The sequence below is a fragment of the Lepidochelys kempii genome, chromosome 1 (genome assembly GCF_965140285.1).
Source record: "Lepidochelys kempii isolate rLepKem1 chromosome 1, rLepKem1.hap1, whole genome shotgun sequence".
NCBI lineage: Eukaryota > Metazoa > Chordata > Testudines > Cheloniidae > Lepidochelys > Lepidochelys kempii.
In genome coordinates, this window is record NC_136380.1 from 29,590,481 (window position 1) to 29,608,234 (window position 17,754).

At 47.0% G+C, this 17,754-nt stretch overlaps 1 protein-coding gene across 5 annotated transcripts in view; it reads right to left on the reverse strand.

Annotated features, from left to right (window-relative positions):
* Positions 1–7,964, reverse strand: part of MTMR2 (myotubularin related protein 2) — an 81,412-nt gene extending 73,448 nt beyond the window's left edge. Inside the window, exon 1 of one of the 5 annotated variants that reach the window (XM_073337782.2) lies at positions 7,773–7,964. In XM_073337782.2, the coding sequence (XP_073193883.1) occupies positions 7,773–7,852 (80 nt within the window). In that variant the 5' untranslated portion in view covers positions 7,853–7,964. The remainder of the gene's footprint in view (positions 1–7,772) is intronic. The other 4 variants (XM_073337772.2, XM_073337741.2, XM_073337802.2 and 1 more) reach the window with 4 other exon arrangements.
* Between the last annotated feature and the right edge of the window lie 9,790 nt (positions 7,965–17,754).

Genomic DNA, 17,754 nt, shown 5'->3' on the forward strand with positions numbered 1-17,754 from the left:
ACCTTGTCTATTTAGACTCCAAGGGCCACATTTTTAAAGGTGGTTCGGTGTCTAAATCAATGGCAGTCAGGCACCTAGGCACCTCTGAAAAACCCACTAGGCACCTAGCTGGCACATCTGCAAAAATATCTTTAAAAAGCTAGCCCCAATCTCTCAAGGGCAGAGATTCTCTCTCCCCGTGCTAATTATAATACAAGAACTAAAGAAACAGATGAGTGTCAACTGTATGAGTGTCAGTGATTCCCAAACTTTTCAAAACTGTCACCCCCTTTTAGGCTACCAGTATTTTCACAGTTCCCTCCCCAAATCCTCAGCCCCTGATAATGGACTTTCCCTATGATACAAACGAATTATAAGACTTTATAATCCATTCATTATGTTAGCAACATACACAAAAATGTACAGGTGTACAAATTTGCACCCAAATATATTTGTTTCAATTAAGTGTAATAATTTGTCTTTCACATATTAACATTAATGATTAATAAGAATGGAGGAGCCTGTCTGGAGTTGTTAACTGGTTCTAGACACAGAGTGAAGTTTCTCAGACACAAAAGTAGCTCATTCTCAACACCCAGCCACCGACTGTACTTATTTCTAATGGCACCCATTCTTGAAAATCCTGCCTCACATATATATGAGGAATCAAAAGAAAGAAGCATTCTCACAGCCTATGAAAAAAGTGATGGATATTTGTGCTTCACTGACCACCAAAACCGGCAAAAAAATCTTCAGTTTCAAATTGTAACTTCAATGAGTCATCACAAGGCAACTCAATCCACCAATGTGACACATCTGGCAGCAATGTGGTTTTGGTGTCTAAAATTCAGAGAGAAAGCCCCCAAGGGATTACAAATTCATCTCCTTCCAATGTCAGCCTCGTCCTCGGGGAAGAATGCTTCAAATAGGACCTTAAGTTGCCGTCAGAGTAGGTGTCCACAGGGCCATAATCAAGATGAACAGGGCCCTTAACACCATTTACAGCTATTGTTTCAGCCAGTCTGCAGATTAAGGCAGGCATCACTGCATCTGTTTATGCTCAATTCATGTTATCAAAGTTATCAATGCAACCATAAGAGTAAGTAGTATAATTATTTTAAGAAAGGGAAGAAAAGGGAGAATGATTGTGACTCTCCAGAGGTTGCAATCCCCACTTTAGGAACCCCTGAGCTAAAGTACAGCTGTTAGAACTATTTGTATTCTTCATAAAATAGGGTTAGAATATTAATTATGTGATAGTGCACCCCATAAGGCTTTATGGAAATATACTTATGAATATATATATGACATAACTGGAATATATTTTATGCTACATATGCCATATAACCTCTCTCTGTAAAAGTTACGATCTACTAAATCTATTAATCCTATTTCTATGCATGTATCATTTTTGTATTCAAAGTTATGAATATTGGCTGTGTACTTGCTTGATTTTTAAGTAGCCTTAGTAAAGCATTTGGTCAGCTTCTTTAGAAAGGAATTTGCAACTTAAGTGTCCAGTCAAGAAGCACTTAACACACAATGGATCTTGGAAGGCTCCAATCCATATAAGAAGTCTACATGAGGACGTTCAACATAGCACGTGGACAATGGCTGCTGCCTGTAAAAACTGCGTCATGCATGGACATGTGACTCGCCCATGTGACTCCAAAACTCCATCTTGGAGCTGGACTTTGCATAGGAGAGAGGAGGGGGTCTCCACCCACAAGATAAAGTCTGTTTAAACCCCTGAGAGACCCCTTCATTTGGTCCTCAGCTGGCTAAGGAGATAGCCTCTCCACCCCCAACGATACCTGAAAGAAACTGGAACAAAGGACAGTAACTACAGGGGGTGAGAGTGAATGCTGGACCCAGACTAGAAGGAGGCTGGGGGGGGGGGAAGAGTAGGGCTTTCTCTCTTAATTTTAGAAACAGTTTGTTTTAACAATGGTTAAGCCAAATTCTGTTTATTTCTGAGTTAAAGTCATCAAGTAATTCTGAAGTCAAAACTTCAGATACAAGGTCACTGTAAACTACAGATTCCAGGGCCCTGAAGACATTCCGTGGTGAGCTAAGACACTGCTGGGAGCATGAGACCTAACTTTCGCAGCAGATATATACATTTCCTCACCATTAAAATGACTAGGGTTCTTGAGTGAGCAATAAATCTTTCCACCTGTGGTAGGCCATCCAACATTTTTGGACTGTGCCTCAAAGGCCTTTCATTACAACAAAATGGACTTATAGAAGGAATCAGGATTTTTTTTAAAAAGGCTAAATGCAAACTATCCAGTCTTTACAGTTCAAGACAACATCCACAAAAATGAGATGTTCCGAGTTCTAAAGTTATTTCCTTTTGCAGTTAAGCTAGCTTACATGAAGTAGTAGTAAAACAGATCGACATGAAAAGAAAGCAGAACCACCAAAATGAAAGAGCTAAGAATTTAAAGTATCAATTCTCAGAAGCAAGGCAAAGAATAACTTGAACTCTGTAGATACACAGCTCTAGAATAAAGGAATTGGTGGAGGTTGCTAGCTGGTATGATTCCCCAAGGCACATGAATGCTCTTTGGTGGGAGATAGTTGAACACTTCCTTCCCCCCACTAGTTGCTAGTCTCACCCCCATCCATCTGGCACAACAACAGATCCCAGAGCTGGAGATCTATTCCAAATACCTTTTAAAAATACTGTGTGATTGTGACGGGTTGCGTCACAGAAACCCCTTTGGGAACTGCCAACTGATGTGCTTTGACTACCCTGAGCCCGCTTTCCCTGCCAGCTTAGGACTTCAGTGCCCTGCCTGGTTTGAGCCAGACCCACTAGCCTGCTGCAAACCCAGACCCAGGTCTGAACTACATCCCCTGAAAGCTGCAGGCTTAACTGAAAACAGCTTAAGAAGTGCTCCTGTCTCCAACACCCAGATGCCCAGTTCCCAATGGGGTCCAAACCCTAAATCCATTTTACCCTGTACACAGCTTATACAGGGTAAACTCATAAATTGCTCACCCTCTATAACACCGATAGAGAGATATGCACAGCTGTTTGCCACCCCACGCCCCCACAAGTATTAATACATACTCTGGGTTAATTAATAAGTAAAAAGTGATTTTATTAAATACAAAAAGTAGAATTTAAGTGGTTCCAAGTAATAACGGACAGAACAAAGCGAATTACCAAGCAAAATAAAATAAAACATGCCAGTCTAAACCTACTGTAAGAAAGTGATTACAAATGAAAACCTCACCCTCAGAGATGTTTCAATAAGCTTCTATCACAGACTGGATGCCTTCCTAGTCTGGGAACAATCCTTTCCCCTGGTACAACCCTTGTTCCAGGGGGTAGCTAGGGGATTTCTCATGATTGCAGCCCCCTTGGTTCTGTTTCATCTGCTTATATATCTTTGGCACAAGGTGGGAATTCTTTGTCCCTCTCTGAGTCCCCACCCCTCCTTCTCAATGGAAAAGCACCAGGTTAGAGATGGATTCCAGTTCAGGTGACCTGATCACGTCACTGTAAGACTCCATTACCCACTTGCCAGCACACACTTATACAGGAAGACTTACAAGCAAAACAGAGCCATCTACAGTCACTTGTCCTGGCTAATGGGAGCCATCGAGAGTCCAAATCACCATTAATGGCCCACACTTTGCAGCCAAATTCAGTGACATATCATCATGGGAGAAGACACAGGAGAAAGACTCCTCCATAACAAAGAGAAAAATCACTAACTCCTTATCTGTGCTGTTGACAAAGATTCAACCTCACACACTGCAAAAGGGAATAAATTTTTATGGCCATGCTCGTCTTTCCTTGTGCAACAGAAAGCAAACTGGTTCTTAAATGTTTTTCTAGTTTGTGGTAGAAAATAGGCAACAGATTTTGTTTATCCCCATGAAGAGTTATTTCTGCAGGTTACTCACTGGAGTAAAAGCTGCATGAAATGCACACATAACAGGTTCTATTAATAATAATATCACCTAGCTCTTACAAGGTGCTTTTCATTAGTAGATATCAAAGCACTTCACAATCTTTAATGCATTTATCCTACAAACCCTCCTGTGAGATACGAAGTTTTAATATCCCCATTTTTAGAAAATAAGGGGGAAGGGGGCAGAGGGTTCCCTACATTGTCCTTGGCTCCAGGCACCGCCCCCCACAGCTCCCATTGGCCGGGAACCAGGAACTGCGGCCAATGGGCACTTCGGGGGAGGTACCTGGAGGCGTGGCAAGGGCAGGGCACAGAGCCCTGTGCCCCCAGGCGCCACGCGGGGACGTGGTTCCGACCTCTTCCCGAAGCAGCGCAGCAGCTCTCTGCCTGCCTGCCCTGGCCCCGGTGCGTGCCGCTGCCACCCCAGAGCCGCTTTAGGTAAGCGGCACCGGGCCGAAGCCCAAACCCCTCCTGCACCCCGCACCCCAACTCCCTGCCCTAAGCTCCCTGCCTGCACCCGACGCCCTCCTTCACCCCAATTCCCTTCCCTGAGTCCCCTGCCACACCCCATACCTCTCCTGCACCCCAACCCCCTGCCCTGAGTCCCCTGCCGCACCCTTCCTTCACCCCAACCCTCTTCCCTGAGCCCCCTGCCACATCCCTCCTGCACCCCAACCCCCTGCCGAGCCCCGTGCCGCACCCCGCACCCCTCCTGCACCCCAACCCCCTGCCCTGAACCCCCTCCTGCACTCCACACCCCAACCCCCTGCCCTGAGCCCCCTCCTGCACCCCAACCCCCCTCCCTGAGCCTCCTCATACACCCCACACCCCTCCTCTGCCCCAATCCCTTGCCCTGAGCCCGTTCCTGCACACCGCACCCCCTCCCACACCCCAACCCTCTGCCCCAGCCCTTCATACAATTTCCCCACCCAGATGTGGCCCTCGGCCCAAAAAGTTTCCCCACCCCTGCACTAGACCATCCTTCCATTTTAAAGTACATAGAACGTCAAATACCATTGCTGACATATCCCACATACTTCACTACAAAGGAAAAACTAACTCCCAAAAGACTACAGTATCATCCTGATAGCACTTTCTCGTTCAAGTACCTTTACTTATGTGAGTTCTAGGGTAGGCACATGTGTTTCCAGAAACACATCTTATGTACTTACAGGCTTACACAACTGACCTAACTTTGCAATCAGATCTAAGAAAGCTGTACGATAAAATTATGTCAGGGTGGGGTATAAATGCATCATGTCTGTCAGGTCATCTTTCACCTTTCCAGTTTTTCTAATTTAATTTAAAATGGATATTCATGCTCCTATAACCCAACAAGTTTTCGTGTTTTCATAGGTAAGAGTTGTGAATTTTGATTGAATTGTATCTGTATTCTGAAAGGGATTATTACTATTAAATAAGAAAGCCAGATTTATAAAACTAATTATGGCACCTGCACAGTACACTGTACTCCCACACCATCCCCATAAACTGCCATGCCATATACTGAGCATGTGGGCAAGACCTATCTGCCAGACAACAGAGAAAGAATTTGCTGTAGTAACTCAGAGCCCTCCCCATCTAGCATCCCATCACCGACCATTAGATTTGCTGCTAGCAGCCACACCTGAGCTTCATGCCATTGTAGGCAGTCATGTTATCCCATCCTCTCCATAAACTTAACAAGCTCAGTCTTGAAAAAAGTTAGGTTTTTTTGCCCCCACTGCTCCCCTTGGGAGTGTGTTCCAGAACTTCACTCCTCTGATGGTTAGAAATCTTCATCTAATTCACCAGACCTAGGGCTGGAATGCCTCCTTAAGGTGGAAATCAAACTCCCAGCTCAAAAGTGTAGATATACCCTCAATGATCAGCGTGGAGGAGAAAGCGTCTTGATTTTAATGAAGAGGGGACAAGAGCTGGACCTGTGGGAGTGGAAAGGGGTGTAAAGTGAGACAGGGAGCCCAAAACTGGCACTGGAGGCTGCCAGGGTGTGGAGAGAAACTGGGAGTTGGGTGACTGGGATCCAAGAAGAAAAACTAAGGGGTACACTGGGAGCTGGGGGGAGGCAGGAAATGAGATTAGATGAGGAGCCGGAGAACTGGGACTGGCTGGGCAAGGGGACTGAGAACCAGTAGGGAAGAGGAGAGACTAATTTGACAAGGAGCCAGAGGGGAGGGGGAAGCTCTGTGATTCAGCAAGGGGGTTGACTTCAAGCCAGGGCGGGGAAGAGAGAGCAAATGAGGACCTGGGAGGAGGGAACTGGAAATGGCTGGGAAACAAGATTGGGTGGACTGGAGACTCCAGCAAGATGAGACTTACGCTCCCCTCCAGAGCCTGGAATGGCACCCAAGATTCCTGAGTCTCACCATTCCTCTGATGTCAGCAAACATCTGTAAAACCCACTGGCAAAGTGTCCCACTCCCTTTTAGTGCTGGTCCACAATAGAGGATGACAACCTACTAGTTCTATCAGTAACTCAGTTAGTTCAAGTGGAAGGGGTCCTTGTGGGAGAATCTAAAGGTTCCAACCTTGCTGATGATCCCTATAAGTGTAAATATGATGCCACATGATAGAAAAAAAACAGAATTTCTACTTGCTTTTTTGAAAACCTAGGAAATTATACAGAAACAATAATAAAAGATTATTAAAGTTGTTACAGAGACAAGGTGGGTGAGGTAATATCTTTTATTGGACCAACTTCCAATAAAAGATGGAATGAAGTTCCAGTGAAGTTGATCCAATAAAAGATATTACCTCACCCACCTTGCCTCACTAATATCCTGGGACCAACACAGCTACAACACTGCAAGCAAATTATTAAGGATACAAAGTCAAGTACTCAAAAGTTAGGAACTGCTACAATATAAATGGTCAAACACCGCTATCAACATATCCCAGAAGCATCATTACTGAGAACTATACAATATGAGTACAATTTTGTAAACACAAAAACATACACAATCACTTCTTATGGGATCCAATGGATTAACCACACAGATTTTTAAGTGCTGAATCGTATAATTACACAATATTCGTAGAGGTCTTACTGATTTTCAAACAAAAGTTATGTTTTAAAACAAGTGAAAATTACGCATTTTCAAAAAGCCTTTACAAAACATGAAGCAATCACAAAAAACTGGAAGTTTTCCAACTTATTACGAGGGGATTTTCTTTTTCTTTGTCCTTTTTTTTTTAAATCAACACACATTCAACTGCAAATCACTACATTAAAAATATATGTGCTATGCCTGATCCTCAATTTCAGCTTCAGTGTGAGCCATCAATCCAGGCCGAATGCTTCAACCCACCTCCAAGGACAAATGTCAAATCACGGAGCCCTGCCCTACATGGGACCTCAATCCCTTTTCCCCTGCTGGGTAAAAACTTGCACCAGTTCCATCGCTTTTATCCACTGTTACTTTGCTTTGTTGGCAGAGGGTTTATTTGAAGTGGTTGGTTTTTTTAAGACCCATCAATCACTGGACGCAAATCCTCCCTTAAGGGCTGTTTACGGGGGACCACCCCAGATCACCAACGGACCCAGAAACCTGATTTCCACCCCCACCTCCCAAGAAACTTCAGCCCAAATGAAGCAGCCCCCGGTGCAGGGATGTGACCGCTGGAGACCGGGCGCCCACAAGCGAAGCAGGGGCGGAATATCCCCAGCCAGCCCCCTGCCTGTCATCTAGCGGGGGAGAGGGGGATCATTACAGGGTTTGCTCAGCAAAGGCTCCCCCAGAGACAACCCCGGGGGAGGGGGGGCGGCTTCCTTCGCGGGGCCACGCAGGCCCCGCGGGCGGCAGCTCCAAAGCCAGGGCCCGGCCCCGCTCCCGCGGGCGGCGGCTGGCGGGGGAGCCGGGGTACCTGGAGAGCGAGTCCACGCTGGGCTGGCGGGCTGCAGCCGGCCTGGAGCCCAGGCTCTCGCAGCTGGAGCTCTTCTCCATCGCGGGCGGCGAGCGGGGCGTGGGGAGGGGCGAGCGGGGCGTGGGGAGGGGCGGGCGCCGCCGGCGGCCGCTCAGGCTCGGGGCCCGGGGCCGGCTGGCTGCCCGCGGGCTGCGGCAGGGCGGCTGCGGTGGGGGCGGGCGGCTGCCATGTCCGCCCGGCGTGCAGCGCGAGGGGGCGGGGGAAGAACCGGCCTGGCCCGACTCGGCCCGGCCCAGCAGCCCCGCCGGCGGGGAAGGGGAGGAGAGACGCCCCCCGAGCCGGGCCGCCGCTAGGGGGCTGGGACCATCCCACCCCGCAGCCTCCCCGCTCCCTCCCGCCGGGCCGCCTGCCCAGTGCCCTCGGCCAGCCCCCGGGAGAGGGGGCCGGGGGTGAGCCCCTCCATCCCGGCCCTGAGGAGGATGGACGGAGATCCAGGCTGGAGAGCAGCCCCTCCCGCTCCCCGCCCGGCGGAGGCGATGCCCGAGGCAAGGGGCTGCCGCCGCAGCAGCAGAGATTGAGCGGAGGGAGGTTGCGGCTAAGCGGGGTGGGGGGGAGGCCTGAGAGAGCAAGAGGCCCCCCTCCTTTCTCACCCCCTGGCCAGCAGTGCAGGGGGAGGACAGGACGGGGGAAATAATGATGCTTCGGAAGCAGTGGTCGCAGGGTGGGTTGGGACCATTGCAGTGCTGGAGCCAGACCAGCCTCTGCCCAAAGTCACAGTTTCTGTGTAGGGCAGACCAGGAAGAAAGGCAGGAGGAGGGGAGATGGGACCCCATTCATCCCTGATGCCTTTCATAGAATCCTAGAATATCAGCGTTGGAAGGGACCCCAGGAGGTCATCTAGTCCAACCCCCTGCTCAAAGCAGGACCAACACCCACTAAATCATCCCAGCCAGGGCTCTGTCAAGCCGGGCCTTAAAAACCTCTAAGGATGGAGATTCCACCACCTCCCTAGGTAACGCATTCCAGTGCTTCACCATCCTTTGATACCAAAGGCCTTCTGTCAAGAGATTAACTCGGCCCATGGGGGTGATAAACAGCCGCCATCAAGTTGCTAAGAGGTGAGGGTGGAATGAACACATTGCTGGAGACCACCGGCCTTTCCCCTCTCCCAGCCAAGACAGAAGGCGCAGGGGACAGAGACTCATTGCTGGTGATGACAGCAGGAACTGGGTATGGGTAGGATGCTGCTGGAGGGGGGCCACAAGTCTGGAGACCATTCCCTGTCCAGCAGAGCAGAAAGAGGAGAGAGCCCCAGGGATGAGCCAAAAGATGGATGGATATGGTGGTAACAAGCAGAAGGAATTAGGCCCAGGAGGCCTGTAATTTTCTGCTTGGTGGAGGTGCTGGAAGGCCACTTCAGAAGCATTTCTTGGGGATTTAATCTGTGATGTGTTATAACCTTCTGAAGCGGTTGTGAGCGGGCCATCTGTTTAGCAGGAACTAGACAGCTGACACCTTAAAGAAGAATTTTAACCCTAAGGGAAACATTCAGATCTCTTACCAAAAAAAAAAAGAAAGAAAGAAACGAAATGAAACCTAACAGCCAGTCACGCTTCACTCTTGTCTATCATTTTTTGCCTTCCACATTTGTTAACTATTGTAACCCTTCTGCCCGTCAGAGTTGGCAGCAACAAGGGCCGGATTCCGTATCTAGGGGTTCCATTCCAATAACACAATGCAAAACCGGCTCGAGCCCCCACCCAGTGACCTGGGATGAATATATACCATGCCCACTGGGCGCGTCCAAGAGGCAATATTCCCCCTCTGGCAAACACAGAGTCTGAGTGTAGCAAAAAGCCTTTTAATAACAGAGAGAAACAATGTGGCATTATGTTGGGGAAACACCACCAACAGCATTCATAACACAACCCATGAGCAAAAAACCCACCTCAAGCAAATTGGGGCATGTCCTTTCCCTTTGGTTCTTGAGTCCAGCAACCCAAAATCACCCAAAGTCCAACGACCCAAAAGTCTCTGTCCCTGGTCAGGGCAGCCCCAGAGTTTGAAAGTTTATCTGCAGAGTTTTATCTCCCAACCTGGGTGGAGATGGGGAGGGGGGTTTAAGGGGCACCTTACATGATCCAAAGCTGTTTGCCCCACCTTTCCACAGGGCTCTGCTCTGCCAGCCATCCCCCCCCCCCCCATGAGCTGCTCCAAGCATCCACCAGCCGCTCTGCTCTGCCAGCCATCCCACTAACTGCTCCGCCATATATCTTCAGGCTCCCCCACTACTTAACACAACAGTCAGTGATTTCAGCTCTTAGTAAGTTTAGCTCTTTTATGATTTCAGCTTGTAGTAGGGGAGCCTCAGTGCTGGTGCACTATTAGCCCAAAGTGAATTCAGCTCAGCAGCCTGTAACTAGACTTCTAATGGAATTCAAAACTAGCTCTGATACTCCACAGTAGAGAGAGGAGGAAGTGCAACTAGCATGTAAAACCCTCACTAGGGGCCCATACCACCAAGTATTAATACCTATCCCCAGCCTTTCTCCATTCACTGGGTTTTGGAACCCATGACCCTTGCCTAGCGAGTGCTGCTTAGTTGATGGTGAGTCCCTCCATCATAACAAAAGGCCAAGTACAGTTCCACTGTCCTTGATTCACATAATCAGGATAATAACAGTTTGTTCCTGCCCCAACAACAGAGAAACTGGGGCTCCTACAGCAGCCAAAGTGACCATCTAGGCAGGCTGGGTGTGCCTATGCAAATGAGATCAGCCCCTAGAGTTCTTTTGCACAACCCACCATGACTCGCCACCAGATGTCAGGGTAGAGCTCATCCTGACTCTGCTTACACTATTATAAGATCATAGAGAGCAAAGCTGGAAACAACCTATCAGGTCATCTAGCAGGTCCCTAAGGGGTTCACATTGCGGGGGGGGGCAGGGTTATGGAGGAAGGATTGCTCCCTACAGTATATTGTCCAGTGCTAATGATTAAAGGTATTTACATTTAAACAAAAAGGGATTTGCTTCTTCATAGCCTCTCTCCCCACTTCATCCTGCAGATGCGATGACAGCACATTTATTTCCATGTTACAGGACTGCAGCTGACACATTCAGGGCTTTGACTGTTCTGTGGGATCACACAGAAATTAGGCATGGGGGAGAGAGCTTAATCATAGAATCATAGAATATCAGAGTTGGAAGGGACCTCAGGAGATCATCTTGTCCAACCCCCTGCTCAAGCAGGACCAATCCTCAATTTTTGCCCCAGATCCCTAAATGGCCCCCTCAAGGATTGAACTCACAACCCTGGGTTTAGCAGGCCAATGCTCAAACCATTGAGCTATCCCTCCCCCCACAAACACAACTATCACTAGTAATAGCAAAGAACCAGATTGTACCTGGCCTTTATTCAACTGCAGAGCACTGGCAGGAGGTCACAAGGAACCTTCCCCACTCCACTATGTGCCCCTTCCTCAAGGTCAGGTGCAATGGTAATCCCCAAACTTCCCTGTCTAGTGTCCTTGGAGATGCAAGCCGCTTCTAAAGGCCATGGAATGCTGCACCAACCCTCCTTCTATTCCCTAGAAGGGTTTGTGCCTACAAAACTCCATTAGGTGACTGTTAGCAGTAATACTGTGATGGGTTCAGTCACAGAGACCCCCTTGGGACTGCCACCTGACATGCTGGAATTACCTTTGAGCCCGTTTCCCTACTTGGGACTCCAGAACCCTGCCTTGTTAAGCCAGACATGCTAGTCTGCTACAACACAGACCCAGGTCTGGTCCACACCCCCAAAGCTGCAGACTTTAATCAAAAACTGCTCAGCAGGTCATCTATCTCCAACATCCAGACACCCAGTTCACAATGGGATCCAAACCCCAAATAAATCCATTTTACTCTGCATAAAGCTTATACAGGGTAAACTCATAAATTGTCCGCTCTCTATAAGACTGATAGAGAGATATGCACAGCTGTTTGCTCCCCCAGGTATTAATCACTTACTCTGGGTTAATTAATAAACAAAAGCGATTTTATTAAGTATAAAAAGTATGATTTAAGTGGTTTCAAGTAATAACAGACAGAACAAAGTAAATCAACAAGCAAAATAAAGCAAAAACACACAAGTCTAAGCCTAATACATTAAGAAACTGTTTACAGGTAAAATCTCACCCTCAGAGATGTTCCAATAAGCTTCTTTCACAGACTAGATTCCTTCCTAGTCTGGGCCCAATCCTTTCCCCTGATACAGTCCTTGTTAGTTCCAGCAGACATCTTAGATGGAAAACAGGGGCTTTCTCATGCCTGCAGCCGCTTTTGTTCTGTTCCACCCCTGTATGTAGCTTGGGCACAAGGTGGGAATCTTTTGCCTCTCTGGGTCCCCACTCCTCCTTCTAAATGGAAAAGCACCAGGTTTAAGATGGATTTCAGCATCAGGTGACATGTTAACATGTCCTGTGAGACCCCAGCCTCCATTCTTCCAGGGTTGGCCCACACGTACTTAGGAAAGTTTGCAAGTAAACAGAGCCATTTACAGGTCACTGATTCTGAAGCACACTTAATGGCTTCCACTTAATGGGTTTACATCAGTAATACAAGCATATTTCCATAAAACATTATTTCCAAAAAAAAATTACAGTACACCGTAGATAGAGGCCCCAGCTTAGGTCCCCCTTGTGCTAAGTGCTGTCCGCACATATGGTAAGAGACAGTCACTTCTTCCAATAGCTTACATTTAGGCATACATACCTCACCACAAAAATTGTTCCAAGGTTATCCCAAAACCAGATGGAATGGGTATTATGGAACATGGTGGAACAAAATGATGTGACTAAGTAGAGAGTCAGGTCTGATTCCCAGCACAAAAAAGAAGCTGATTGAATGTTTGCTTTACATGGACCACAGGTCACTTTGTGTGCCAGAGAAGGTGCTACAATAGATGATCACTACCAAGAGTTAGATAGTTCTGTGTGAGAAAGAGCTTGATATTCAGCCTCTTGGAGCACCTCTATATGCAAGAGAAAATATTTGCAAAGATTACAGAGTTGCAGTTTGAGTTATCTGGATGACAGCAAGGAGAGGAGTCTTCTATATTCACAACTGTTGTTTAGAGTGAGACCCTGTGAAGCAGAGAAAGAAGCCAAAGAACTGAGAAAGTGTCAGCACAAGAGTCCAGCAAGGCCCAGTAACCACATCTGTCTGCTGGTAGAAGAACACCCACTGTTATTAACATCAGAGTATAAATTGCACCAAAAAGAACTGCAGTGGCAGGCGTAAACAGGAGTTGGAGTTTGCAGCCATGCCATCTCACATTGCTCACAGGTCCTCATTCAAATAGGCCACTGCTTTGTAACACCCTCATTGTCATCAGTGGCAAATAGAACCCAGGACCTTTTATAGCAAAAGCTTGGTTAGCTGTACTATTTGAGCTAAAGGAGAACCTCTGTCAGTAAAGAGAAAGTAAGAGTCTGTATGGTTCTTATGCAGACCTTACTTACCAGGCCTAGGGCAGCCAGGTGCCTGGTTTTTGACCGAAAGGGGACCTGACAGATCTACTGACCAGACACCCAAAGTCCCGATTACTGCGAGGCAGGAAGGCGCCGAGTCATCACCCGCGCCAGACCCTACTTAGCCGAGGCTGCCTCCTACCTGCGTCAGGCGGCTGCAGCTCCCACCCCCAGCTCTGCAGGCAAGTCCCTCCCAACCTGCACAGAGATGGGCAAGAGAGGGGAAGAGCAGTGAGTGATGAGGGGACAGGGAAAGAGGAGGGAATGGGGGCAGGGCCTCAGGGGGAAGAGGTAGGGCAGGAGAGGGGCCTTGGGGGAAGAGGCAAGGCAGGGGTGAGGCTTTGGGGGTGAGGCCTCAGAAGGAAGGAGCAGGAGACAGTCCTCCGGGGAAGGGGTGGGGAAGGAGAGGTTCCAGCACTCCGCTGGAGTGTCCAGCTTTTAGATATTACAAAGTTGGCAACCCTAACCAGACCAGTGTGTTACACATGTGTATTTCATGTCTTATGATGTTACATCTTATGGCAGAAGCTGTTGGGTGCTGAGCACTTCAAAAATTCTGATTATTTGTGTCTTGATAGATTGTCATCTGCGCAGGCTGAAAATGACAGTTTTCACATACTCATAGCTTCCTTCAAACAAACCAATTCTCTTTTCAAACCAAGTAAAGACACCACTTCTAAGTGAGGAATCTGTGCAAAGTTTTTTTAATTTCAGCCATTTTTGCTGTGACCTTGTCATTTAAAAAAGTGTGTTTAGAATTTTTTTTTTAAATAGGGAAAATATTCCCCGTAACTCAAACAAAGGTTTCTAGCAAAAATTGCAACTTTGTCAGGCAGGAACCATGGAAAATGTCAGACTAAACATCAGTGTTTATGAGCAAGCAATAGCAGAGGCTTATGAATAGGGAAATATTTTTGCAAACTTAAATATACACCAACCCCTCTTAGAATAGGATCAGTCACCACTATAATAATCTGTACTATCTGGGCTACTGTACAGTATCCCTCTAATATTTGTGTGACTAATCACCTGTTCTAATAAAAGTTGTGAGCTAAGTCACAAGATTTCTTGTTTTCTCTAATACCTATAGAAGTCGTATCTAGACAGTAATTCATCCAGCAAGAAGTGGATTTTGCCTTCTCCCATTCCAGTGATGCCTGTTTTCCCCATTTTGTTCCTTTTCACACTCACCCTTTCCCACTATAGGCTGCTGTTGCGGAACTCTGGATAGACAGGCAAATATCCTTCCAAGTGAATGCTGGTATTTCTTCATGAATCAGCCATCAGGGGGTGCACTAACAGCAGAAACCTTGCCTCTTTGTAAGAGATTAAATTAAATGTTACCCATTCATGGTGATACAGCCCATTTCCCAGCGCTTCTCAGAACTGAGTTCCCAAGGTTAACCCCTGAGTCGAAGTCAGTGTTGTCTAACTAGCACGAGGCAACATACAATAGTTTTTCCCTGTCTTCCAAGACTTTCATACAGAGCCTTTAATTATCTATGTTTTCATATTACCTTTACTGCCTTTGTTGACCATAGTTTGATAATGGTGCAACTGTTACAAAAGTCAAGTAGGAATTACAAAAAATTACAACCTCCTTTGCTATGTGAAGGTATTAAAGTGCCTTCCTTTCTTCTTAATTTGCCATTGATGTGGCATTGCTAAGCAGTTTATTGATGAAGTGCTCTGTTTGCTTCTCACTTCCCTGTTTTGTTCTTGGCCTTATCCCCAGGGCCTGTGAAACCCTATCGAAATCCCCACTGGTGCTCAGTAAATGAGAACAAAGCTAATCACCTCCTGGATCTGTCCTGCTGTTGAAAGAAACTAACAATCTGCACAGTGAGTCTTTTTGCCCAGCAATACCTCTTTTTTAAAGTCAGCAAGAATTTCTCTCTGTGAAGTGAGTTACTTCAGGGTTCTTACAAACACCGGAGAATTAACAAAAGGCTCCAACCGTAACCAAAACCAATTAAAGGCAATTCACAGAATAGTTTTATAACTGGTGTAAAATGAGCAGAGCTCAGTCTCTTAGCCTAGTTTTTCTTGCCAGATCCCTTATTACTATCTTACAAATCACATTAGAAGCTGTTCCTTTAATGAGGGGTGGCCTAACTGTGATGTAATGACTCAAAACATAGAAAATATTACTAGAACATTAAAAGCACGTCAAATAAGCAACATAATATGATGTATTCATCTTTAAATATTTCCAGCTGATACAGGTAAGTTAAATTAAATCCCGAGAGTCAGAGAAAGAGAGAAAGTTGCTAGAGAAAATTCACTAAGGCTACTATCCAAAAAGAAAAGGAGTACTTGTGGCACCTTAGAGACTAACCAATTTATTTGAGCATAAGCTTTCGTGAGCTACAGCTCACTTCATCGGATGCATACCGTGGAAACTGCAGCAGACTTTATATATACACAGAGAATATGAAACAATACCTCCTCCCACCCCACTGTCCTGCTGGTAATAGCTTATCTAAAGTGATCATCAGGTGGGCCATTTCCAGCACAAATCCAGGTTTTCTCACCCTCCACCCCCCCACACAAATTCACTCTCCTGCTGGTGATAGGGCTGTCAGATGTCCTAAAAAATCCCATTGTTAATTGTGCTTCATAGTCTCCCTTGGTCTGTAACATCTTTTAAGAGCTTAAAAACATTTGACCTGACTTTCAAAGGTGCTTAGCACCTATGGCAGCCATTAGCTGAAAGATAAAAAGAAAGGGTGGGCTTGTGGTTTGGGAATTAGTCTGGGTTTTAATGGTTCTTAGTTCAGTTCCTACTTGCTATGTGAGCTTGAGCAAGTTATATAGGGTCTGGTTCGCCTCTTGCTGATGTAAAACTGGTATAAGTGGGAGGAGAATCAAACCCTGGTGCTCAGTTTTCCATCTGTAAAATTCAGATAATGTTTGTCCTGTCTATTTAGATGGTAAGATCTTCAGAGCAGGGACTCTCTCTTACGATGTGTATGTGCAACACTTAGGGCAACATGGCCCTGGTCCATGCCTGGAATTCATAGGCTCTACCCTCTGCAATACAAATAAATCATCATTGGGTCCTGATCCCTGTTGCAAATGGCCAAAGAAAAACTTCACTGACGGGGTCCTGCAAAATCCCCAAACCAGTTCTGTCTGTTGGAGCTCTTAGAAGCCCCTATATTTCCTCTCCACATTTCCTCATAAATTCCTGTGTCACTGCCTGAATCTTTCTAGCCAACTCACTGAATAGTTCATGGCCCTGCCAGCTTCACGCAGTGTGCTTGCATCCGTAGTGTCTGCATCAGGCTCCAGCAAATCTGCCGCATGACTCAGTCCCATAATTGTTCTAAAACCACACAGCCAGAGACACGCTGGTTTCTCCTTTAGATTCATTAAAATAGCTCTTAGATTGAATACATTTTCTTGTCTCCTTGCTGCACAGTTTAAGGGCAGCGGGCAGCTGAGAAAAAAAGGATGAGTTGTCACTGACTAGACTACGCAGGGATGTTTTGTCTCTGATTCACACTGAAGGTGATATGTGTTGTTTTTGTCAAGCTACATCACTGATTGCAGTATATCGGGTCAGGGCAGGAGCAGTGAGAGCCCTGACAACTTGCAGGGAGGCTGACAAAGAACCAGCCGCCACGTATTGGATGTGGGATTATAGCTGCTGGTGGTTTCAGGAACACCTGTTACATGATGGTCATGGGGAATGTGCAACAATTCTTGCTCATCATGATGCTCTTGTTGCCAAGGCTAAAACCAGTCAAAACCAGCATAAGGCTGCACTTAGATTGTCTTCCCGTCCCAAAAATTGCTGGACACGAGGTCAAACTGAGGCAGATTCATTATGCTAAAATCCAGAGACGATCATCCATGATGTCGTTCTTTTTGGTCCTAACAGCACCCTGATGGTGTTTTTGCCTTGCATCCCGTGCATGTCCACTAGAGGCAGAATGTAATGGCTTTTGGGCCTCAGTGTATGATATTTCATTTGATTTGCACCAGGGTTGGAGACTGGGGGGGAGGGAGGCTTGTAGGAGTGTTGCCCCTCAAACTGCATCTTTCCACTTCCCTCCCAACCCTGGCCCTTCAGCACAGCTCCAGGGCACACAGTCCTGTCCACTTGCCCTACTTGACAGAGCCTGGGTGGAGAGCATGTGTAGGGAGGAGTTTGGGGAAGGGAGAAGGTCTGGAAGAGAGGGATTTTTCAGTGGGGGGGAAGCTGGGGTCAAGGGAGCAGCAAAGGCGCAGATGGAAGGTTTCCTCCAATCTTCCTCAGCATCTGGCTTGCAGGCAGTAAGAGAGGGGGGTTGCTATTTTGCAGTGGGGAGTATCGGGGACACTCCCCACCCCACATGCACTGAGCTGTTCCCTCCATCTCATTTGCTGGTGGCAGGGTGTGGGTGTGCTGTTTTGCAGTGGAGGACATCTCTCCCCAGGGCACTGACCTGTCCCCTTCCTGCCCGCCCTATCTCCACTGTCCAT